General features: G+C 49.8%; 1 protein-coding gene across 1 annotated transcript in view; it reads left to right on the top strand.

Annotated features, from left to right (window-relative positions):
- Window positions 1-23,946, top strand: part of LOC133358982 (uncharacterized) — a 30,342-nt gene extending 6,396 nt beyond the window's left edge. The window contains exons 2-7 of the mRNA XM_061577361.1: window positions 8,018-8,037; window positions 20,378-20,438; window positions 21,787-21,841; window positions 22,886-22,950; window positions 23,309-23,386; window positions 23,731-23,946. Coding sequence (XP_061433345.1) covers window positions 8,018-8,037; window positions 20,378-20,438; window positions 21,787-21,841; window positions 22,886-22,950; window positions 23,309-23,386; window positions 23,731-23,946 — 495 coding nt within the window. The remainder of the gene's footprint in view (window positions 1-8,017; window positions 8,038-20,377; window positions 20,439-21,786; window positions 21,842-22,885; window positions 22,951-23,308; window positions 23,387-23,730) is intronic.
- The last annotated feature ends 1,323 nt before the right edge of the window (window positions 23,947-25,269 follow it).

The following is a 25,269-nucleotide window of genomic DNA, read 5'->3' as shown; positions in this document are numbered from 1 at the left end:
TGGATAGCGAGCAGCTCAGATGCAATACACATCACGGTTTCCCAATGTTTATGGCAATAGACAAGGGGATGTCTCTCTGTCCAAAGAGACGAGATTTGTTTTCACAAAATGCCAAAACCCTGAAGCATTCCCTACAAAACGTGAACGTACCTTTTACCAACTTTGCCGGATTCAAAGATTTTGGTAAAAAATAGGCAACAAAATACATTCAGGAAAGGTATTAAAGCCCCACCTCCAAGTTTTTTTTAATACAATTATACAGCCGTTAATAGAGTGGAAGCTCTATTAATGTACACATGATAATTGGTTCTTTACCCTTCTATCTGGCAACAAAACTGACACCTTTTTGCAAGGAGTCATGTTTGCATAGACCGCAATACCTGCAGTCATAATACAAACAAAAGAACATAACTCTGATAATGTGCACTGTCCTTGAAGTTGATTGGTCCACACCCGAGACAGCTTTCCTTCGAGCCTAGTCTCATATGGGTTGGACCAGATGACGCCAAAAGGCGCACAACTCAAAGACAATGCACCATCAGAGTATGAGAGCTCGGGGCAAGCATCTACACTATGGGGACCTCATTTGCCAGTAAAAATATGATAATTGGTTCTTTACCCTTCTATCTGGCAACAAAACTGACACCTTTTTGCAAGGAGTCATGTTTGCATAGACCGCAATACCTGCAGTCATAATACAAACAAAAGAACATAACTCTGATAATGTGCACTGTCCTTACTGGCAAATGAGGTCCCCATAGTGTAGATGCTTGCCCCGAGCTCTCATACTCTGATGGTGCATTGTCCTTGAGTTGTGCGCCTTTTGGCGTCATCTGGTCCAACCCATATGAGACTAGGCTCGAAGGAAAGCTGTCTCGGGTGTGGACCAATCAACTTCAAGGACAGTGCACATTATCAGAGTTATGTTCTTTTGTTTGTATTATGACTGCAGGTATTGCGGTCTATGCAAACATGACTCCTTGCAAAAAGGTGTCAGTTTTGTTGCCAGATAGAAGGGTAAAGAACCAATTATCATATTTTTACTGGCAAATGAGGTCCCCATAGTGTAAATGTACACATGGTTTGTCAGCTTGTTGGTGCCGGTCAGCCCCACAACACACGATGATGTCACCTGTGGCAGACCTCTCAAGTTGAAATACGCGATCGAGGCCACTGTGGGGTTCCTGAGATTGACTCGTGGCAGCGTGAGAACAGCCGCAATGAGGGGGAGACGGATTCGCTGCGTCCGTGAGATTCGAACCGTTGAGTGTGAAGCACGCGGCGAGCGTGAGAACGGCTCCTGGTGCCGCGAGAGTGCAAGCCGACTGCGAGACACGTGGAGCAGGAGGCCTGGTGCTCTCTCGGGGGCTCTCTGGAGATCCCTCCAGTGGAGGCTCCTTCCTTCACCAGCACACGCATGACCAAATACACAGCTTGTATCATTTGCTCAGTTTTATTTAATACGTACAAAATTATTGTGAGCTGGATATTAGTATTTTCGAAAATCGATGTTGATCGATGAATCGTGACATTCCTACCATGTACAGTGACGCTTACCCTGCACAGAGACTTGCATAGATAACATTTCGTGAAAAGCAAGGTTTATTATCTCTACTTAAACGCGTATTATAACTTAAGTACAGCTAATGATACGTGACATAATGTTAATCTAATACAACCGTATGGACTTACACATTTACGAAAAAATTTAACTCATTTGAGGTGGGTTATAATTTAAAACAAGTTCATAAATGAGTTGCTGGAATGTGGGCTTTTGGGTTGATCAAATTGGTCTCACTAAACCGGTTTGTTCTCGAGCTCTGCACTGAAATATCCGCCAGGTTGGGGTCGCGCTGCTTGACCCCTCCCCTCACCCAGCGCCAGCAGCAGCCCCAGCGCGAGGGAGCGGCCCCCAGCTCACACAGCCGCTAGGACTGCGGCACCGTCTCCTAGCGGTGCCATTACCCTGCAGTAGCACCGCGCGTGAACTTCCTCACGCTCCGACGCGTATGATCGACAATGTAGAGAAGTGGCACCGTGAGGAAGTGATGCTGCTCAATCTGGAGGCCCTTTCTGTGAATCAACATTGGCGATGAGTCACAACAGGACATTGTGTACCTATGTACAGGTGTGTGGGTACAGATACACAGTGAAGCTGCATGATCTCCCTTATCTACCTACATACATGTGTGTGTGAGTATAGACACACAGTGTAGCCATGGCGAGTAATATCTGCCCTCCACCATCCCTTAAACGACCCACATTGACCAGCGAGGTGAAGTAAGTCAAACAACCCCCATGATCAACATGGACTGGAGATGCCTTCTGTGGTGTCATCCTAACTTGTGTAGTTTGTGAGGAAGAAGCCACAGTCGTGTTCCACGTGTGTAATACAATCCACTGCTTGATGAAGGCCTCCCATATGCCATGTTGTCATAGGGATTTTGACTATACTCATTGCACTGGTCAGTGTGGGTTGTGAAGGAGACTCAACTAATCTATTTTATTAAACAGGTAATGTCAACTGAGCTAGGAGCTTGTTTACACAGGCGACCGTCTTACACATGATAGCTCATCGAAGTGGTTTAGAACCCTTTATGGGAATCTATAGCTGCCAAATAATGTACACGTGTTTCTAAATAATGTACACACGTGTTTCAAAATAATGCACATGTGTGTTTCTACATAATGTACACGTGTGTTTCTAAATAATGTACACGTGTTTCTAAATAATGTATATCCATGTTTCTACATAATGTACACGTGTGTTTCTACATAATGTACACGTGTTTCTAAATAATGTACACCCTTATTCTTGGTTCTTTCGGTAAAGTCACGTAAATGGGAAATCATATAATAATACAAATTAAACAATACAATTATCACGACGTTTTGGCCACAACGCAAGCAGCCGTCCTCAGGTGAAGAACAGAGTTGTCGGAAAGACAGCGTCCTAATGAACACTGCTAAGCTTGGCAGCGTATTTTAAGCTGGATGGGAGGAGCAGAGAGCCTTGACAAAGGAGTTTACATATCAACAGAGAAATTTAGCATGTTAATGACACATGCAGATATGGGGTTAGTCACTCCTTGTGGAATGTGTAGGCGGTGTGGGGTCTCAAAGTCATATTCTGCTAGTGTATTATGTAGGATTAGCAGTAATAAAGGAAGGGACACGTGTTTATACATAATGTACACGTGTTTCTAAATGATGTACACGCGTGTTTCTACATAATGTACACGTGTGTTTCTAAATAATGTACACGCGTGTTTCTACATAATGCACACGTGTTTCTAAATAATGCACACGAGTGTTTCTAAATAATGTACATGCTTCTTCTTGGTTCTTTCGGTAAAGTCACGTAGAAGGGAAGTAATAAAATAATAAAAATAAAACATAATAAAACAATTCTCACGACGTTTCGGCCACAACGCAAGCAGCCGTCCTCAGGTGAAAACCAGGTCCGTCGAGGCGACAGAGTCTGAATGAAACAGCACACGAGCTTGGAGCATATATATAAGCTGGGCGCATTGACAAAGGAATTTGCATATAAAAAGGAATTTAGCATATTTATGGGAAATGCAGGAATGTGATTAGTACTGCATATGCATGTGCATTATGCAGGATTAACAGCATCAAAGGGAGCTGCAGTTACTGCTGCTGCTGCAATTGCTGCTGCTGCAGTTGCTGCTGCTGCAGTTGCTGCTGCTGCAGTTTCTGCTGCTGCTGCAGTTGCTGCTGCAGTTGCTGCTGCTGCACTTGCTGCTTCTTAAGGTCTCACAATGGACAGTTGTGGCTGGCTTTACTGGGACGCGATGTGTGCCGCCATCTTGAATTATGTGTGTAATAGCCGACGCCCGCGTGGTTGAGCGGGAATCTTAAATCGCAACTTCCTGGTCACGTGACCAAACTTAGCATCAAAAACAGGAAATTCCTGTGTACATACGCCCCCCCCCCCCCCCCATCTGCCGTGAGGCAAACCCCTGTCGTGAGGCAGAACAATACATATCAATGCTCACAGAAGTATGAACACTCTCATGCCATCGTTGAGCTATACAAAAATAAAAAGAGACCCCACCAACAGCCTCGTCTCCAAAACCAACAACATCATTTCTGCTTCAACCGCATTAATTGATCAGACCAAACAGTTCTCGTTGAAACCTTCTGCAGCCAGGCCACCAAGATTGTACGGCTTGCCAAAGATACATAAAGAAGATACACCTCTTCGTCCCATTGTCTCTACTATCAACTCCCCCACTTACAAACTGGCTCGTTTTTTGTCCGAAATCCTACGGCCTTTCACTGGAAAAACCACCTCTGCAGTACTAAATTCTACTGACCTGGTATCGACAATCAAGGGGATTGCCCTGTCCCCAGACGACCTGCTTGTCAGTTTTGATGTGGTTTCCTTGTTCACCAAGGTGCCTGTGCCTGACACCATCGCAATCATTGAAGACTTGGTTCATCAAGGACTGAATGCTGGGGTACCCCCCCTGGTGAGACACTGCTTAACCAATACATACTTCACCTGGAATGGAACCTTCTACAAGCAAATTGAGGGCACCCCAATGGGCTCCCCCCTATCTCCGGTTGTAGCCAACATCTTCATGGAGAAATTTGAGACGGACGCCATCCAGACTGCCACTCTACGCCCGACCTTATGGAAGAGGTACGTAGACGACACTTTTGTCATCTGGCCACATGGCCGGCCTGCTCTAGACCAATTTCTCGACCACATCAATTCCATACACCCAGCCATCAGATTCACCATGGAAGTCGAAAATGATGGCAAGCTACCCTTTTTGGATGTCCTAATCAAAAGGAGACCTGATGGTTCAATGAGCCACTCTGTCTACAGGAAAGCCACCCACACGGATGCTTATCTAAAACCGGATTCCCACCACCATCCATCCCAGAAGAATTCCCTCATCAAGACTCTATATCATAGAGCCCAATGCATCTCCGACCATGAACACATTTCCAGTGAACTCAAACACGTACGCCAAGCTCTTAAGGCTAATGGTTACTCCGACTACACAATCCGCAAAGCCATCACTCCAACCATCAAGAAGGATCCTGTTCAGGAGCCTTTCAAGACCATCACCTTACTCTACATTGCTGGGGTCACAAAAAAGATCTCCAAAATCCTGATTAAACACAAGATCCAGGTCCGATTCAACACAGTACATAAAATCCGTGATCTGGTCCCGTCTGTAAAAGATGTGGTTCCAGACATACAGTACCCTGGCGTCTACAAACTAAGTTGCCTCTGTGGTAGCAGTTACATTGGGGAAACCAAACGACATGTCTCGGACCGCATCCGTGAACATAAGGCAGACCTGAAACACGGTAGGACAAACACCTCAGCCGTGGCAGATCACTGTTACAATTCAGTGGGCTCACATGACATTGACTTCTCCAAGACAGAGGTTCTCTGCAAGCCATCCGGCTATCATGAGAGATTCGTTCATGAGGCGATCCACATATACAAACACAGAGACAATTTCAACCGAGAAGATGGATTCTGGCTTAGCAATCATTGGAAGGACGTAATAAACCATTTCGGATCTTAACTGATTGTGTTCACGTTTACGGTGACTTTCAGACCGCGTTCCACTCACTGGCATGGTGCAGTGTGCAGAGTAATGTATGGTGTCGTAATTGTATAGTAAACATATAGCAGTGTGATACACATTAGGGTGGGTAGAATAATACATAGTGTTATATTAAAATGGATAAGGCAGCAACTGCAGCAGCAGCAAGTGCAGCAGCAGCAGCAAGTGCAGCAGCAGCAGCAACTGCAGCAGCAGCAGTAACTGCAGCAGCAGCAGAAACTGCAGCAGCAGCAGTAATTTCAGCAGCAGCAGTAACTGCAGCTCCCTTTGATGCTGTTAATCCTGCATAATGCACATGCATATGCAGGACTAATCACATTCCTGCATTTCCCATAAATATGCTAAATTCCTTTTGATATGCAAATTCCTTTGTCAATGCGCCCAGCTTATATATATGCTCCAAGCTCGTGTGCTGTTTCATTCAGACTCTGTCGCCTCGACGGACCTGGTTTTCACCTGAGGACGGCTGCTTGCGTTGTGGCCGAAACGTCGTGAGAATTGTTTTATTATGTTTTATTTTTATTATTTTATTACTTCCCTTCTACGTGACTTTACCGAAAGAACCAAGAAGATGAATCCCTGCAGTCACGAAAGCTTTAAATCGAAAATTAAACAGATCTGTTTTTCCTATTCATGTTGCTTTTTTTCATGTTTATTTACAATACAATATTTATTGTATGTATGTGGATAAATTCATTCTGGATTTCCGGTGACAAATAAGAAACTGATCCCGGATTTTCTTCTGCGTACAGTACGTGTTTTGCTAACAATGGGTCATACTGAGCAACGAGTTTGATCAGCGCGAGAAAGTTTCCAACATTTTTATCCTCATCCGCATTCAAATTTTCCGCGAAAAACTCTGACTGTTGTTTGTGCTTATGCACCAAATAGCAGTTCAGAGTATTTTGCCTTATTAGAGACAGTGGATGCAGTGCTCAACAGAGTGCTGCAATGTTCACGTGGGAAAAACGATGAAGATACCTGGACAGGCATTATTGGGATAAAAGCCCCCCCCCCCCCAGAGCACCTTGGGCCAAAGGTCAGTGATTGACTTTATAGTTGTAACATCGGACCTAAGGCTTATGTTCTGGACACTCGGGTGAAGAGAGGGACAGAGCTGTCAACTTATGACCACCTGATAGTAAGTTGGATCCGATACTTTGGGCACCAACCAGATAGACGTGGAAGGCCCAAACAAATAGTGCAGGTTTTCTAGAAACATCTGGTGGAAGACCCAGTGCAGAAAGATTTAAAGTTCCACCTCCGGGAAAACTTCGACTGCACTCCAGGGGAGGTCGAGGACATTGAGCCCGAGTGGAAGATGTCCAGGACCTCGGTTATGGATGAGGATGCAAAAATCTGTGGCCTAAAGGCAGTTGGTGCCTGTAATGGCGGCAACCCTAGGACCCACTGGTAGACACCAATGGTTAGGGAAGTTGTCAATTGAAGAAGGCTTTCCGAGCCATGCTCAAAAAAGGTCCGACTCGATTGAGAGGTACCAGCTTGCCAACAGCGCGGCGGCTGCAGCAGTCAATGAAGCGAAAGCCCGGACATGGGAGGAGTTTGGAGGACTACCGGGAAGCCTGGCAAACCATTGGATACCTTAGGAGGGGTCGAGGGAACATGGTCTAGGCTGTTTTTAGTAAGGGCGGTGGAATATTGACATCGACTAAGGAGATAGTCGAGAGGTGAAAGGAACACTTTGAGGAGCTCCTCAAACCGGTGTACATGGCCTCCTCTCAGGAGGCAGCCCTGGAAACAGCTGGGGGGATAAGGTCCTTCACGGCTGATGAAATCGCTGTGGTGGTCGAGGGCCTTCATAGCAGCAAACCTGCTGGGTGGACGAGATTCGCTGGACAGTGTAAGAATATGGTGGTTAACATGTCTCTTCAATGTTGCATGTAAGACAGGTACAGTACCTCTGGATTGGCAAACTGGGGTTGTGGTTCCCATTTAAAAAAAGGGGACCAGAGGGTATGTTCCAACTACAGAGGAATCACACTCCTCAGCGTCCCAGGAAAACCCTATGCCAGAATGCTGGAGAGGAGGCTCCGCCTGGTGGTCGAGCCTCAGATTCAGGAGGAGCAATGCAGATTCCGTCATGGTCGTGGTACAATGAACCAGCTTTTTGTATTTGAGGGTCATGGAAGAATGCTTCTTCAGTCTACCTCTGGTTTCTAGACTTGGAAAAAGCATACACCCGTATTCCCTGAAATGTCTTGTGGTAGGTGCTTGGGAGTATGGTGGGCAGGTGCTGCTTTTGTGCGCTATCTGGTCCCTCTATTCCTCGAGTGAGAGATGTGTCCATTTTATTGGTGTTAAATCAAAGCCATTCACTTTGGGTGTTGGACTCCGCCAAGGGTGCATCTTGTCCCCACTCCTGTTTGTGATTTCCTGGGCAGGATATCAAGGCGCAGCCGAGGTATGGAGAGTATACAGTACGGGGGCATAGAGGTGGCGTCGCTGCTTTTTGCAGATGACGTTGTCCTCTTTGCCTCGTCAGTCTGTGATTTCCAGCATGCACTTGAATGGATTGATGCCGAGTGTGAAACGGCTGAGATGATGATCAGCACCTCCAAATTTGAGGTCATGGTTCACTCCTGAGAGATAGTACATCTGCCCTTAGTGGCGGAGTTTAAGCACCTCGAGGTCTCTTTCGCGAGTGATGATAAATAGGAGCAGGAAATCGGCCGACAGTTCGGTGCGGTGTCTGCAGTGTTGCGGGCACTGTACTGTTCTGTAGTAGTGACGTGGGAGCTGAGTTTTTGAACAAAGCGCTCGGTTTACAGGTCGAACTACATTCCCACCAACACATGTGGTCTTGCACTTTGGGTAATGACCGAAAGGATGAGATCGCAGGTACAAGGGGCCGAAATGAGGTTCACTCTCCATGATCGAGTGAGGAGCTCGTTAATTCTGGAGAGCCTCAGGGTCTCCTCTGGATTAAGAGGAGCCAGTTGAGGTTGGATGCCCCCCCGATAGGCTCCCCCTGAAACTCTACCAGGCAAGTCCCACTGGGTGACGACAATAGACCCGGCCCAGGACATGCTAGCAGGACTATGTCACTTGGCTGGCTTGGGAACACCTGGGAATTCCCCAGGAAGAGCTACAGTCTGTCGACAGCAAAATGGAGGTCTGGACTGCTCTACTCAACATGCTGCTGCACGACCCTCACCAGGACAAGTTGATTGAGAAACGAATGAATGAACAAATGTAGCAGAGTGCACAATTATACGTGCGATTCATCACGGGTAAGCTCACACCAACTGTACCTGCTAGGGGTATAGAGAAGCAGTTGATGGCACATGAACACGTGTCTGCTCCCAAGTCAAGACCGTGAGATGTTATGATGTCGAAATATTAACTACCTTGCCTGGTATGCATTAGCTCGTGTGTCAACCTTAAGCCTGACGCCTGTACAGGGTACTTCAAAAAAATGTTAACACTTCCGATAATTTGCAACAATACCACAAGAAATGTGCCTCCGGGCTCTGCAGACCACCTGGAGAAGATTACAGGCATGTGTTGACACTGATGGCGAACAAATGGAGATTCTTGGACTTTTTTAAGCTATTAACATACATTTGTTATCATACTATAGTGTATTATCTGTTCTTTTTCCATTTGTTGCGCCGTTACCAGGGCGCTATATGTTATGTTGCTTGCCACCACGCTCACAGGCCGATAGGGGGCAGCCGGCAGGTTGAGCGGGATGTGTGGCGGTTAACCTCAGGTAACTCCCCTGGGTATCTCGTGACCGGAGGTATAGACCCTAGACCCCCAAGGGGTGGGGGCAGGGGGCTAACAGTTCATTCCCGACCCTTCCAGACACTTCTGGAAGGTCCGAGGGGGGAGGGGCAAGGGGCGGGGTATGCCCCAACTTGCGTATGAAAGCCGGTCCTCTCAACGGGACCGAGGCTCTTGTAAGAGCCGGGTTGTAGTGGACCTGCGGTGAGACCCGTACCCTGGCTAGGTCGGGTCAGCCTAGCCTCCCCTAGGCCCCGTAGCGGAGGACCCGTGAGAGCGTAGCCCCGAGTCTGTAAGCCCCGCTAGAAGGGAGGCTGTACCTCCCTTAGGTTATCGGGCAGAGGCGTAGCTAGGGGGGGGGGCAGGGGGGTACATGTGTCCCCGGGCGCCAAGGTAAAGGGGCGCCAAAATGAGGCTTACAACGTTACATTAGAACTTCTTGCGGCGGGCGCGGCAGCCTGAAACTACTGCACAAATCTACACCTCAACCTAAAAGTTTATATATCCCGCCACACACAGCCTACATGTCATGTAATTACATTTTGGTACGCGCGCCTATTAAGAACTTACATGGAAGAACGTCCCAAACAACAGACACGCGCAGTCTTTCAGCCTTAGTCACTGGCCTGTTTTTTGGTGGCGGAAACTACGACGCGTTATGAAGAGCGTATTTTATCGACTTCAACAGGAGATGTCAACACGGTTTTTACGACTAAAAGACTTGAACACAAAATTTGAATTTCTGCTGGACATCAAAACTCTTCTATCCGACACAGATGTCGATGCAATTCGTCGAAATTGCACAGATTTTGGAAATTTCTACGACACCGACATCAATGGCCACGAACTTTTCACAGAAATTGGAGATTGCAAAATGCTGCTCAGTAACCGGAATGAAGATCTACCAGAAACTCCTTTGGATCTTCTTGGTTTTATTGTGTTTTATGGAGACGACATATTTTCGAATTTGCGAATTTCACTGCAAATTTTATTAACAATAGCAGTTTCAATTGCAAGCTGTGAGCGGTCGTTCAGAAAATTGAAACTTATTTTGTCGTATTTGCGTGTTGAAAGAGAAACATTGGAAAAAACTGATTTTGATTACGTGATTGACCAGTTTGCGACAGTGAAATCAAGAAAAATTAATCTTTTGTAGACTATGTCAACCAGTCTACGACAGTGACTGAGTGAGCCATGTAATGTAATTTCTATTAATTTGCTTCTTTAAATACAATGTATCATGAAAATTTTTATTGTTATTCCTTATTCGATGTAAGAGTAAAATGTGATTAAACGGGGGGAGGGGGGCGCCAATTTTATAGTTCGTCCCCAGGCGCAAAATATCCAAGCTACGCCTCTGTTATCGGGTGAAGAGACCGTACCCCTTCGTGTTACAGCTACTATTTAACCTTTTGATTGAAATAAACGCGTTGCCTCGAGAAGACGTCTCCTCGAGGTTTATACCCACAACACATTAAAAACGATAGTCTCATATATGTGTTAACATGTTTTTGAAGCACCCTGTATATTTGGAGTTTATGTGTTCTTCCCGTAATCGTGTGGATTTTTATCCGGGTCCTCGAGTTTTCCCGCTCCACATTTAGAAACACGAAGTGAGAGTATTTGGCTGCGATATATTTCCACGTGATAAGCCACGCCGTTAAACTATCATTTGTGGCTAGGTCGCTTCTGAAAAATGCCTAGATAACTCAGTGGGCCTAACCTGGTAATCTAAAATATGTGTTAGTTTAATAGTTTTGTTTTGGTTACACCAACAGTCTTATGCTATCAAGGTGTCGTATCTAAAATAATGGTGACATCAAACCAACCCCCTTGCCAGGCTAGGTACACTTAGAAGATGTATATATTTTTTTTATTTTGAAATAACAAAGGCAATAGACATAATTTGTGATTTTTCAAATTGTAATGCTCGACATGCCGTCCAGAGTTCTCTAGAGTTCCCTGGAGTGGAGGGCTTTCGACCAGGAGTGTCGTGAGCAATCCATTGCAGAGTTGCAACTTTAACTCTACAGATTTTAATGCGACCATGCGATTAAACATTTGTTTAACACATATATCACGAGTAGTTGTATAAACCTAGTAAATCTATGTAAGTCGCATATGTAATCAGAGGTCAGTGCCGATCTATCACCATTGAGATCCTGGGTTTGAAATCTGGGTTTCAGTTTCAACCACTGCCTGTTAATAAACCGAGGTTCTCAAGCGCAGTGAGTCGATGGCCTCAGCCTGGTCACAAATTACTTCTGTGCAGCGGCTGCGGGACCTAGCAGAAGGTGAAACGCATTGGCGCAGTGGTGGCCTCGGGCCATGCTGACATCTTGATGAATGCAGAGACATGGATCCCTTTATAGCCGTGCACCTTGTGGGATCTCAGTTGGTGCTCGCTAGCAGCACTTGCCCAAATAGACTACACACACAGAGACACTAGTGTGGAAAGTATAGTGGACAGTGCACTGCACAATGAGCCCAACGACATAATCTCGAATTCTGAACGGGTTCTGGAATTCTTCGAGATCCATGCAGCCTTAAGTGAGTGAGGACCGTTTGTGCTGTGTCAACAACAGCACAGGAGGAAAAATCTAAAGGTTGTAGGGAGTGTTGCTTGCCACTCGACCCCCTCATAGGTGCACCGTTCCGGCCTCGAATGCTGCTCGGTCACAGCAACTGCGTCAGCATTTTGTTAAATGCTACAATGGGGATCTGTAGGTGTGTCTCTTTGGCTTCGGGCACACAGACCCCCAGTGCGCTCTGTATGAAATGTACCACTGTTAAATATGCCACTCCTGTGTGGTAGCTTAGTAGTAAATCGCGACACGGATTTCGTATGAGAACTATGAGTAACAGTCTCGATCCAAAATCCAAGTCACAGATTGATCTTCTTGTTTCTTTCGGTAAAGTCACGTAGAAGGGAAGTAATAAAATAATAAAAATAAAACATAATAACTTTACAAAAGCAAGAAACATAGATACAGGGAGACAGGGAACCATTACACACTATCCACTACTGTATTCCCAATCTGTGATCCAGGAAAACAAAATGTGGGGGAGGAGGCCGGTGGTGGAAAGAGTAGTGGACATAGAGGGATTGGAGGAGAAGGGGTGAAAAAGGGACATAGGAGAGGGGAATTACTACTATAATAGCCCAGAAATGTGTGTAACGCGCGTGACGTCCCTCCACACGCCGCACCCCACGTCATTAATAATTAAATAATCGTGAGCGAGTGGATTTTTCCATTCACGCGGAAGAAGGTCGAGCGGAAAGATATTTTTTTCGCAAAGTCGCTTCAAGTATGACGTTTCTTTACAGAAAGTGACGGTCAAAAATATATCGACGCAGCACAGTGCTCCATTCTTACGTGACGTCACTGCAAAAAGCCCCCCCCGTCATTACTATAATAATAAATACATTTTTGTTACGCAAATTCGCTTTAAATTTCACGTTTATTTATTGAAAATGAATTAAAATAATTATTATGTGCAGACGTTTCTTTACAGAAAGTGACGGTAAAAATGGATTGGAACCAACATGGATTGTCTTGCACATCCAATCGAAGCTCAGCTATACGACGCAGTGCAAGAAGAACAAGAAGCTGAAACGAGAATTTGCTCCCTTAATGGGAAACAGTTTGAAGCTTTCACAGCAATAATGAGATCTGTCGACGATGAGCATGTCCACAGCAGACTTTTTTGCTTATGTAGTCCTGGCGGCTCTGGAAATACTTTTTTGAACTCCACGCTGCTCTCATTTGTTCGTGGAAAGGTCAAATCGCTCTTCCTTTTGCGACCACTGGAATCGCAGCGACTTTACTGAAAGGCGGACGAACTGTGCACAGCGGATTCAAGCTTCCAGTTCCCCTCCTCGACACATCTTCTTCGTCGATGAGACTGAATTCGCCAGAAGGCGAAACGCTACGACAAGCTTCGCTCATCATCATTGATGAAATTACGATGCTGACAAAGCATGGCCTTCAATGCATCGATCAGCTGTTGCGCGACATCATTCAGATTCAACGACCTTTTGGTGCAAAAGTCGTCATAATCGGTGGCGACTTCAGACAGACTTTGCCGGTTGTAGAAAAAGGCACCCGTGTTGATGTAATCGAGTGCTGCATTAAATCCAGAGTAATATTATGGCAGCGTTTTACGAAATTGACGCTCACGGAAAACCTTCGGAGTGATGGTCAAAATTAGCATAACAATTGGTTGCTGAAGTTGGATTGGGAACTGTGCCCGAGATATCTGGAGTGCCGTTAGGTTCCATTGAAATTCCACCTCAAATGATAACGGTTGATTATCTGGTCACGGAAATTTATGGTCAGAACTTGCAACATATGCCTTCCTAAGAACTTGCAAAAAGAGCAATTCTGGCACCTACCAAAAAGGACACTCTCGAAATGAACCAAAACATCATCACACAGCTGTCCGGAGATTTCCGAATTTATTACAGCTCTGACTCGATCGTATCGGAAGATCCTGCAGACGCATTGAATTACCCTCCAGAATTTATTCACAATCAAACGCCTTCAGGAATGCCGCCACACACATTGACACTGAAGACAGGCGTTATCATCACGCAGCTGCGAAATCTGAACCCGAAGAACGGTCCTTGAAATGGAACGCGTTTGATGGTCAAATCATTACAAAATAACTTCATCACCGCAGATTTTTATCGGAATACAGAGGCAAAATCGTTTTCATTCCGAGCATCGACTTAGCGCCAAGTGATGTCACTCTTTCTTTCGTACTGAAACGACGACAGATTCTGATTATTCCTGCATATGCGATGACGATCAACAAGTGCCAGGGCAGACTTTTTAAAATATCGCCATTTATCGCAATGAACCCGTTTTTTCCCATGGACAGTTGTGTAATAACACGCTGGAGACGGCTTGTGGAATCGGTCTTTTTATTTCACTTCTTGCAGTTCACAAACACTCCCGTTGCTGGCAGGCAACGGGAAGCGGGCAGACAGCCACCAGAGACACACTGCCACGTGGCACCCGGAGCCCCACTCGCGCGTGGCCCCTCTCTCTCTCTTAGTTCCGTGTCTGACCCCGTGTCTCTCCTCTCTCCCATTATTTAATGCCTGGGTCACGTGGTACACTCCAGCCAATCCTCAACAGCCTGCGCCGAATGTTCCAGATCCCCCATCAACTCCCGGGACCACGCCCCTGACTTGTCTTCCCATTGGCTGAGGCCAAGACCAGTGAAACCAATCACCTAGCTGACATCCCCTGATCACGCCGAGGCCATGCTCCCAGGCTCTCCCCCCATTGGCTGTAAAGCGGGACTGTCTCCGCTTCCTGCGCACGGTCGCCTTGCCGCCGGATCAACAGGAGGTGGTTGGCATGAAGAAGAAGAAGGAGGATTTTCGATTTTGGTCGTGTCCAGGGCAGGTCCCGTTGGAGGAGGGACGGCGGGGGTGTCATCAGCCCTCAAAATCTGTTCATCTGCAGGGGGCACAACACAGCCCCTCTGGGGATCAACGGGCGAGGCAAGTGGCATATTCGGCACAGCAGACCCCGGCAGGTGAACAAGTGGAGATGAGGGGTCGGCACGCGGGTCAACGTAGGGTTTGAGTCGCGACGAATGGACGTACCCCCGACGTTTTCTGAATTGGACGCGAACACTCTGCGGGTTCCGAATGTCCACCAACGTCACAGGCAACCGCCAAGGCCTGTGCAGTTTAGGGGATGTGCCCACCGGCACCTGAGGGCAGTGGAGCCATGCCAGATCGCCCACCGACCAGGGCATGTGGGTACGCGATCGACGCGCACACCTCTCGTTCCTTGCCTGCGTACGGGCCGTCGCACATCTGGCGGCCTCTCGCGCCTCTGTAACCGGTTCAAGCGAGTCCCGTACGTGATCGGGCAAGGAAAGGGACGGCTGTTTCCTCGGCGTACCCAGTTGTACATCAATGGGGGGTACGTTCTCATGACCATACATCAAGAAAAATGGCGAATATCCCGTGGACGCGTGCGGAACCATGCGGTAAGCCGCTAAGACGCCCGGTATGTGCAAGTCCCAATCGGTCTGCTTTTCACTCACCGTGTGACAAAGCATAGCCGAAAGGGTGCGGTTAAATCGTTCCACCATGCCGTCCGTTTGTGGATGGTAAGGGGAAGTGCGGATTTTCTTTGTGCCCAGCTTATCGCAAACATCCTTGAGCAATTTGGAGGAGAAGTTACGTCCCTGATCTGTGAGCAGCCTCTCGGGTGCTCCTTTATCCATGACATAACCATTCACGAAAGCATCGGTAATGGACGCGGCCGTCTGGTCAGGCAGAGACCAGGCCATAGGCCATCGAGAAAAATATTCTACTCCGACAAGAAGGTATTTGTTGCCCCTAGCCGATGGAGGGAACGGCCCGAGGATGTCCAGAGCAACTAATTCATTTATACAGGATACCTCAATGGAACGTAATGGCGACACATAATGTTTTCGAGGCGGTTTCCTTTTCGCACAATCATGGCAAGACTGGACAAAGTCCTTGACGTCTGCCGTCATGCCGGGCCAAAAGAAATCCTTCTGCATTGCGGCCAAAGTCTTTTGCACGCCGAGGTGCATTAATTTGTCAGCGTGCAGAGCGTGAAGCAGGTCATGGCAAAAGGATGTAGGCACGACCAGGCGTGGTCGGTCAGACAATCCATCGGTACACATTAATAGTCCCGCCTGGCCCCGGAACATCCGCCACTTCCATCCCGCCAAATGAGCTCTCGGTTTCCCGATCAATTTCCGCAGCGGAGCCAGAGAGGTATCGGCCTCCTACTCGCGTAGCCAAACCGAGTGCAGCAGCCGCAGGGTATCATCAGTATCCACTGGCACATCCTGGCCGTCCTCGTTCGACATTGCCCCCATAACCGGACAGGGCGAGGTAAGCGGCACTCCGCAGCGGTGCATACCCATCAGACAAGTGCACGGGAGAATGGGTGGTAACCTGGAGAGCACGTCCGCGTTGGCGTGGCGAGCACCCTTGCGGTACGTGCTATCGAAGGAAAATTCCTGTAACGATTCCAACCACCGAGCCAATTGGCCTGATGGTTGGTCCAATTTCAACGAGTATTGCAAAGCCGCATGATCAGTGCGAATGAGGAATTTCCTTCCATACAGGTATGGCCGGTACAGGCGAACAAAATGCACAATCGCCAAAAGTTCCCATCCTGTCACGCAATATCGTGTTTCTGCCGGGGACAGAACCCTGCTGCCGTATGCAACCACTCGTTCCACTCCGTCTTTACGTTGCGATAAAACGGCCCCGATGCCAATATCGCTAGCATCCGTGTCAAGGATGAACGGCTAGGAAAAGTCTGGGTAGTAGAGCGTAGGCGCCATGGCGAGGTGATCCCGGAGCGAGTGAAAAGAGCGTTCCTCCTCCGGACCCCATTTAAACCTCTGATTTTTGCCCGTCAGAATATGCAGTGGTTTAACCAGTGTGGCAAAGTTCTTAACAAACCGGCGATAGTAGAATGCAAATCCAATAAAGCGCCGAACGTCGCCCACTGAAGTGGGTGTAGGCCACTCCCGGACACATCACGTTTTCTGAGGGTCAGTGGACACGCCGTCCAAACTGACGATATGACCCAAGTAACGGACGGAGTGTTACAAAAGGTGGCATTTACTGGGTTTAAACTTTAGATCAGCCGACCGCATCCTCTGAAAGACAGTCTCCAGGCGTTGGAGGTGTTCCTCGAACGTTCGGCTAAAAACGATAATATCGTCTAAATATATGAGGCATGTCTCCCACTGTAGTCCCGCCAGTACCAGTTCCATCAGGCGTTGGAACGTCGCCGGAGCCGCATTTAAGCCCATGGGTAAGCGGTTAAACTCAAAGAGGCCTTGTGGCGTGCGGAATGCCGTCTTGGGTTTCAACGCATCATCGAGGGGGAGCTGCCAAAATCCCGAGGACAGATCGAGGGTGGAGAAGAATTTTGCCCCTGACAAAGCGTCCAATGAGTCATCCATCCGTGGTAAAGGGTATGCGTCCGCCACGGATATCTTATTCAACCGGCGGAAATCTACGCAAAATCTCGTCCCACCATCCTTTTTCTTAACCAGTACCACCGGCGCGCCCCACGGACTTTTGGACGGCGAAATAATATCCGCCGCCAACATCTCGTCTACCGCGCCGCGCACGTGTTCCCTTTCTGCAGGGCTCATGTGATGCGGATGCATACAAATCGGAGGTGTCGCACCGGTGTCAATATGGTGCGACAAAAGTGACGTGCGGCCGAGATCCAAATCATTTTTACTGAAAACGTCAGCATACTGTAATAACAACGAATGCAAAGCAGTCCTCTGCGCGTTTGATAAAGATGAATTTTCCCCGCACAAGTCCGCGATCCACCGTTCCTGCGAACGATCGCGTGGCGGTCCATCGTTGGGTGTTTTAATTTGTGGCTTTCCGTCAAAAGTGGCGAAATCGGTAGTGGCGTGAGCCAACACCGATCCAGCCGGGACAACGACCCGGTCTGGCCCCCCATTCAACACCTGTATGAACGGGAGTGCTGTTAGGTTCCATTGAAATTCCACCTCAAATGATAACGGTTGATTATCTGGTCACCGAAATTTATGGTCAGAACTTGCAACATATGCCTTCCTAAGAACTTGCAAAAAGAGCAATTCTGGCACCTACCAAAAAGGACACTCTCGAAATGAACCAAAACATCATCACACAGCTGTCCGGAGATTTCCGAATTTATTACAGCTCTGACTCGATCGTATCGGAAGATCCTGCAGACGCATTGAATTACCCTCCAGAATTTATTCACAATCAAACGCCTTCAGGAATGCCGCCACACACATTGGCACTGAAGACAGGCGTTATCATCACGCAGCTGCGAAATCTGAACCCGAAGAACGGTCCTTGAAATGGAACGCGTTTGATGGTCAAATCATTACAAAATAACTTCATCACCGCAGATTTTTATCGGAATGCAGAGGCAAAATCGTTTTCATCCCGAGAATCGACTTAGCGCCAAGTAATGTCACTCTTTCTTTCGTACTGAAACGACGACAGATTCTGATAATTCCTGCATATGCGATGACGATCAACAAGTGCCAGGGTCAGACTTTTTAAAATATCGCCATTTATCGCAATGAACCCGTTTTTTCCCATGGACAGTTGTGTAATAACACGCTGGAGACGGCTTGTGGAATCGGTCCTTTTATTTCACTTCTTGCAGTTCACAAACACTCCCGTTGCTGGCAGGCAACGGGAAGCGGGCAGACAGCCACCAGAGACACACTGCCACGTGGCACCCGGAGCCCCACTCGCGCGTGGCCCCTCTCTCTCTTCGTTCCGTGTCTGACCCCGTGTCTCTCCTCTCTCCCATTATTTAATGCCTGGTTCACGTGGTACACTCCAGCCAATCCTCAACAGCCTGCGCTGAATGTTCCAGATCCCCCATCAACTCCCGGGACCACGCCCCTGACTTGTCTTCCCATTGGCTGAGGCCAAGACCAGCGAAACCAATCACCTAGCTGACATCCCCTGATCACGCCGAGGCCATGCTCCCAGGCTCTCCCCCCATTGGCTGTAAAGCGGGACTGTCTCCGCTTCCTGCGCACGGTCGCCTTGCCGCCGGATCAACAGGAGGTGGTTGGCATGAAGAAGAAGGAGGATTTTCGATTTCGGTCGTGTCCAGGGCAGGTCCCGTTGGAGGAGGGACGGCGGGGGTGTCATCAGCCCTCAAAACCTGTTCATCTGCAGGGGGCACAACACAGCCCCTCTGGGGATCAACGGGCGAGGCAAGTGGCATATTCGGCACAGCAGACCCCGGCAGGTCAACAAGTGGAGATGAGGGGTCGGCACGCGGGTCAACGTAGGGTTTGAGTCACGACGAATGGACGTACCCCCGACGTTTTCCGAATTGGACGCGAACACTCTGCGGGTTCCGAATGTCCACCAACGTCACAGGCAACCGGCAAGGCCTGTGCAGTTTAGGGGATGTGCCCACCGGCACCTGAGGGCAGTGGAGCCATGCCAGATCGCCCACCGACCAGGGCATGTGGGTACGCGATCGACGCGCACACCTCTCGTTCCTTGCCTGCGTACGGGCCGTCGCACATCTGGCGGCCTCTCGCGCCTCTGTAACCCATTCAAGCGAGTCCCGTACGTGATCGGGCAAGGAAAGGGACGGCTGTTTCCTCGGCGTACCCAGTTGTACATCAATGGGGGGTACGTTCTCATGACCATACATCAAGAAAAATGGCAAATATCCCGTGGACGCGTGCGGAACCATGCGGTAAGCCGCTAAGACGCCCGGTATGTGCAAGTCCCAATCGGTCTGCTTTTCACTCACCGTGTGACAAAGCATAGCCGAAAGGGTGCGGTTAAATCGTTCCACCATGCCGTCCGTTTGTGGATGGTAAGGGGAAGTGCGGATTTTCTTTGTGCCCAGCTTATCGCAAACATCCTTGAGCAATTTGGAGGAGAAGTTACGTCCCTGATCTGTGAGCAGCCTCTCGGGTGCTCCTTTATCCATGACATAACCATTCACGAAAGCATCGGTAATGGACGCGGCCGTCTGGTCAGGCAGAGGCCAGGCCATAGGCCATCGAGAAAAATATTCTACTCCGACAAGAAGGTATTTGTTGCCCCTAGCCGATGGAGGGAACGGCCCGAGGATGTCCAGAGCAACTAATTCGTTTATACAGGATACCTCAATGGAACGTAATGGCGACACATAATGTTTTCGAGGCGGTTTCCTTTTCGCACAATCATGGCAAGACCGGACAAAGTCCTTGACGTCTGCCGTCATGCCGGGCCAAAAGAAATCCTTCTGCATTGCGGCCAAAGTCTTTTGCACGCCGAGGTGCATTAATTTGTCAGCGTGCAGAGCGTGAAGCAGGTCATGGCAAAGGGATGTAGGCACGACCAGGCGTGGTCGGTCAGACAATCCATCGGTACACATTAATAGTCCCGCCTGGCCCCGGAACATCCGCCACTTCCATCCCGCCAAATGAGCTCTCGGTTTCCCGATCAATTTCCGCAGCGGAGCCAGAGAGGTATCGGCCTCCTACTCGCGTAGCCAAGCCGAGTGCAGCAGCCGCAGGGTATCATCAGTATCCACTGGCACATCCTGGCCATCCTAGTTCGACATCGCCCCCATAACCGGACAGGGCGAGGTAAGCGGCACTCCGCAGCGGTGCATAGCCATCAGACAAGTGCACGGAGGAATGGGTGGTAACCTGGAGAGCACGTCCGCGTTGGCGTGGCGAGCACCCTTGCGGTACGTGCTATCGAAGGAAAATTCCTGTAACGAATCCAACCACCGAGCCAATTGGCCTGATGGTTGGTCCAATTTCAACGAGTATTGCAAAGCCGCATGATCAGTGCGAACGAGGAATTTCCTTCCATACAGGTATGGCCGGTACAGGCGAACAAAATGCACGATCGCCAAAAGTTCCCATCCTGTCACGCAATATCGTGTTTCTGCCGGGGACAGAACCCTGCTGCCGTATGCAACCACTCGTTCCACTCCGTCTTTACGTTGCGATAAAACGGCCCCGATGCCAATATCGCTAGCATCAGTGTCAAGGATGAACGGCTAGGAAAAGTCTGGGTAGTCGAGCGTAGGCGCCATGGCGAGGTGATCCCGGAGCGAGTGAAAAGAGCGTTCTTCCTCCGGACCCCATTTAAACCTCTGATTTTTGCCCGTCAGAATATGCAGTGGTTTAGCCAGTGTGGCAAAGTTCTTAACAAACCGGCGATAGTAGGATGCAAATCCAATAAAGCGCCGAACGTCGCCCACTGAAGTGGATGTAGGCCACTCCCGGACACATCACGTTTTCTGAGGGTCAGTGGACACGCCGTCCAAACTGACAATATGACCCAAGTAACGGATGGAGTGTTGCAAAAGGTGGCATTTACTGGGTTTAAACTTTAGATCAGCCGACCGCATCCTCTGAAAGACAGTCTCCAGGCGTTGGAGGTGTTCCTCGAACGTCCGGCTAAAAACGATAATATCGTCTAAATATATGAGGCATGTCTCCCACTGTAGTCCCGCCAGTACCAGTTCCATCAGGCGTTGGAACGTCGCCGGAGCCGCATTTAAGCCCATGGGTAAGCGGTTAAACTCAAAGAGGCCTTGTGGCATGCGGAATGCCGTCTTGGGTTTCAACGCATCATCGAGGGGGAGCTGCCAAAATCCCGAGGACAGATCGAGGGTGGAGAAGAATTTTGCCCCTGACAAAGCGTCCAATGAGTCATCCATCCGTGGTAAAGGGTATGCGTCCGCCATGGATATCTTATTCAACCGGCGGAAATCTACGCAAAATCTCGTCCCACCATCCTTTTTCTTAATCAGTACCACCGGCGCGCCCCACGGACTTTTGGACGGCGAAATAATATCCGCCGCCAACATCTCGTCTACCGCGCCGCGCACGTGTTCCCTTTCTGCAGGGCTCATGCGATGCGGATGCATACCAATCGGAGGTGTCGCACCGGTGTCAATATGGTGCGACAAAAGTGACGTGCGGCCGAGATCCAAATCATTTTTACTGAAAACGTCAGCATACTGTAATAACAATGAATGCAAAGCAGTCCTCTGCGCGTTTGATAAAGATGAATTTTCCCCGCACAAGTCCGCGATCCACCGTTCCTGCGAACGATCGCGTGGCGGTCCATCGTTGGGTGCTTTAATTTGTGGCTTTCCGTCAAAAGTGGCGAAATCGGTAGTGGCGTGAGCCAACACCGATCCAGCCGGGACAACAACCCGGTCTGGCCCTCCATTCAACACCTGTATGAACGGGGCCTGACCCGGCCGTACGATTGTTTGGGCTGCCACCAAGGAAAAAGATTTAGACACCGAATTCGACGGGGATAATGACACACCCATCGTACCATCCTTAACCTGAAGGGGTTTACGGTAACGCAGCGGGATAAGCATTTGTGAGCCTGATGGAACTTCTATTGTGGCAGCGACCATGGCGTTAACAGCGTTACCCGGTGGCGAACGGGCCAGCAGGGAAGGCAGGAACGACATCCTACGACCCCCCAGCATTTCTAAACAATCCTGGTCGACCAGTATCTTAAGTGGCATGCGGCGCAAGAAATCGGTGCCTAATAGGCATGGGACGGCCAGTGAGCGCGAGATCAACACCGATCCTTCGGCGGTAATATTACCGATAGCAATACGCACTTCGACTTGACCGAAAATACCCATGCTACCCCCATTTGCGGCTACACACGCGTCATTAACCCGGCGGATTCGCGACGTGGGAATAGACAAAAGATGAAAAATAACATCTGAAATGATGGTGGCAGACGCGCCAGTGTCCACCAAAATCCGGACGTCGATGCGGTCGATGGTACCCCGTACCGTCGACGAACCCGACGCCGCAGCCACAACCCTATGAGCCAATTTTTTCCATTGTGTAGTAGAGCGTGGTAATGACTCCGAAGAATCACAATTATCATTGGAAGTGCAACTATGTGTGCGAGTGGATGAATGATGTGACACGACCTGCCGAGTGTCCGATTTGCGCCGACTCGCCTGAAGGTGTCGCGGCTCCGCGCCCGGTGGAGGAGATGGAGGCCCACTCGGCGGAAGCGGCGAAGGCAGAGGTCGGTAGCGGCAGTCACGGGCAAAATGGCCTCGTCGGCCACACTTGAAGCATGTGGCCGTCGTCGACCGGCGGTCGGTCGACCCAGCCCCTGCACGTGGTCGGCTTGCGTAGTCACCACTCCGGTCGTGCAGCCGCTGTCTCGGGGTCAAGTGCGGAACAGCAGCCACCACCTCGTCGTCGCTGGAGTCGTCGGAGCAGTGGATGACCCGTCGTGGAGACCACCCTAAAGGTGGGCCGTCGATTTCGGGATTCCCCGTCCATGCCGCCATCTGATCCCAGCGCTTGATGTTAAATTTAGCATCCAAGCAGCGCGCCACCCATCGCGATATAAGCGGTTCGTGGCCGCATACCGGCAGCGAGATGTTGAGTTCCTGGGACAGCTCCAGCATACGGGAAAGGATGAGAGGATCAAAGTGATCAGCCGTCGCGTCGGGGTAAGCGGCCATGGCCAACGCCACCAACACCCCCCGATAAGCCAAAGGCGACTCCTCTGATCCTCGACGACGTGACATAAATCTTCTCGTGGCTGCCGTCGGTGGGTCGTAAAACTCCGCCATATCTGCGAAAGCATGACGAAGCGTCTTCTTCTTGGACGCCGTGATGGATCGGAAGACCGCCAGGGAAACATCGTCCAGCAGCGTGGGCAGCGCTCCCAGCGCCTCCGCCTCCGTCCATCGCACTGATCTGAAGGCCGACTCAAAGCACCTACGTAAAAGCACTCCAATCGCCCCCGGTGATAAATTCCTTAATCTGTGGAAGCCGATGTCCGCGGTGGCAGGCAGACGCCTCGAGCGTCTCCACTTGCGCTTCCCGCGTTCTGCGCGTCTCCAACAAAATGGCGTCCGGCGGCCATGTGGTGTCAGCCTCACGCAAGATGGCGTCGCAAGGCTCCGTCGCCGCCGCCCCGCCCAAGATGGAGGCCTCCCCCCGCGTGGCAGGAGCAATGGCGGACGTCGTTTCCCGCCGAAGTTCCTGGTCCTCGGCATTTAGCTGAACCGCAGGCGGCCGACCCAGGCCCGTAGAGGACGCGACCGCCGTCACCAGATTGAGCAGAATCGTGCGGAGCGACTCGATTTGCTCTGCCATCAGCCGCCATCCTTCGTCCGCCCTTGAGGTGGTTGCCTCTTCCTCCCATGGGCGATGAGCGGCGTCGAGGAGAGCGGCAGTCGGAGGCAGAGGAGCCGTAGCTCCTAACAGCTCGTCGTCGTCCGTCTCCACAACTTCCTCCGATGGAGGGTCGGGTGAGTTCTTCTTTCTGAGGTGCTTGGACATCTTGAAGATCGTCCAAACGGTCCCAGAATAACTTCTGACACCAATGTAATAACATGCTGGAGACGGCTTGTGGAATCGTTCCTTTTATTTCACTTCTTGCAGTTCACAAACACTCCCCGTTGCTGGCAGGCAACGGGAAGCGGGCAGACAGCCACCAGAGACACACCGCCATGTGGCACCCGGAGCCCCACTCGCGCGTGGTCCCTCTCTCTCTTCGTTCCGTGTCTGACCCCGTGTCTCTCCTCTCTCCTCTTATTTAATGCCTGGGTCACGTGGTACACTCCAGCCAATCCTCAACAGCCTGCGCCGAATATTCCAGATCCCCCATCAACTCCCAGGACCACGCCCCTGACTTGTCTTCCCATTGGCTGAGGCCAAGACAAGCGTAACCAATCACCTAGCTGACATCCCGTGATCACGCCGAGGCCATGCTCCCAGGCTCTCCCCCCATTGGCTGTAAAGCGGGACTGGCAAAGCCGATCACCACGTGAATCCGGCATCCTATCAGACGATGGATACCCCTTCGACTTCGCAGCCTGACTCCGTAAGGCCCCAAGCGAGTCATCGAGCAATTGCTCACGAACCCACACAGAACGTGGCAAATTCAAAACCCCATCGGCCGGTTCCGGACACGTGGAAGCCGCGGGCATCTCCACAGCAGACACGACAGGCCGCGGGGGGCTGTGGAACCCACGTGCACCTATTCGTGCCAGAGGCACAGGCGCAGGTGGATCCCTACGGCAATCTGGAAAGCGCGTCCGCATTAGCGTGACGCGAGCCCTTACGGTATTGAACATCAAACAAGAACTCCTGCAAAGTTTCCAGCCATCGTGTCAGCTGGTCAGATAGCTGGTCAACTTTCAGAGAATATTGCAAAGCCACATGGTCCGTGCGCACAATGAATTTGCGGCCTCGCGATCGTAGCAAAATTTGGAACGAATCTGCGGTAATAGGAAGCGAACACAACAAATCGACGTACGTCTCCCACCATGGCCAGAGTCGGCCAGTCCCAAATGCACGCCGTTTTGTCCGGGTTCGTGGCCAC

The sequence above is a fragment of the Lethenteron reissneri genome, chromosome 64, assembly GCF_015708825.2.
Source record: "Lethenteron reissneri isolate LAM-NWPU_2019-01 chromosome 64, ASM1570882v1, whole genome shotgun sequence".
Classification (NCBI taxonomy): Eukaryota; Metazoa; Chordata; class Hyperoartia; order Petromyzontiformes; family Petromyzontidae; genus Lethenteron; species Lethenteron reissneri.
This window is presented reverse-complemented; position numbering and strand designations above follow the sequence as displayed.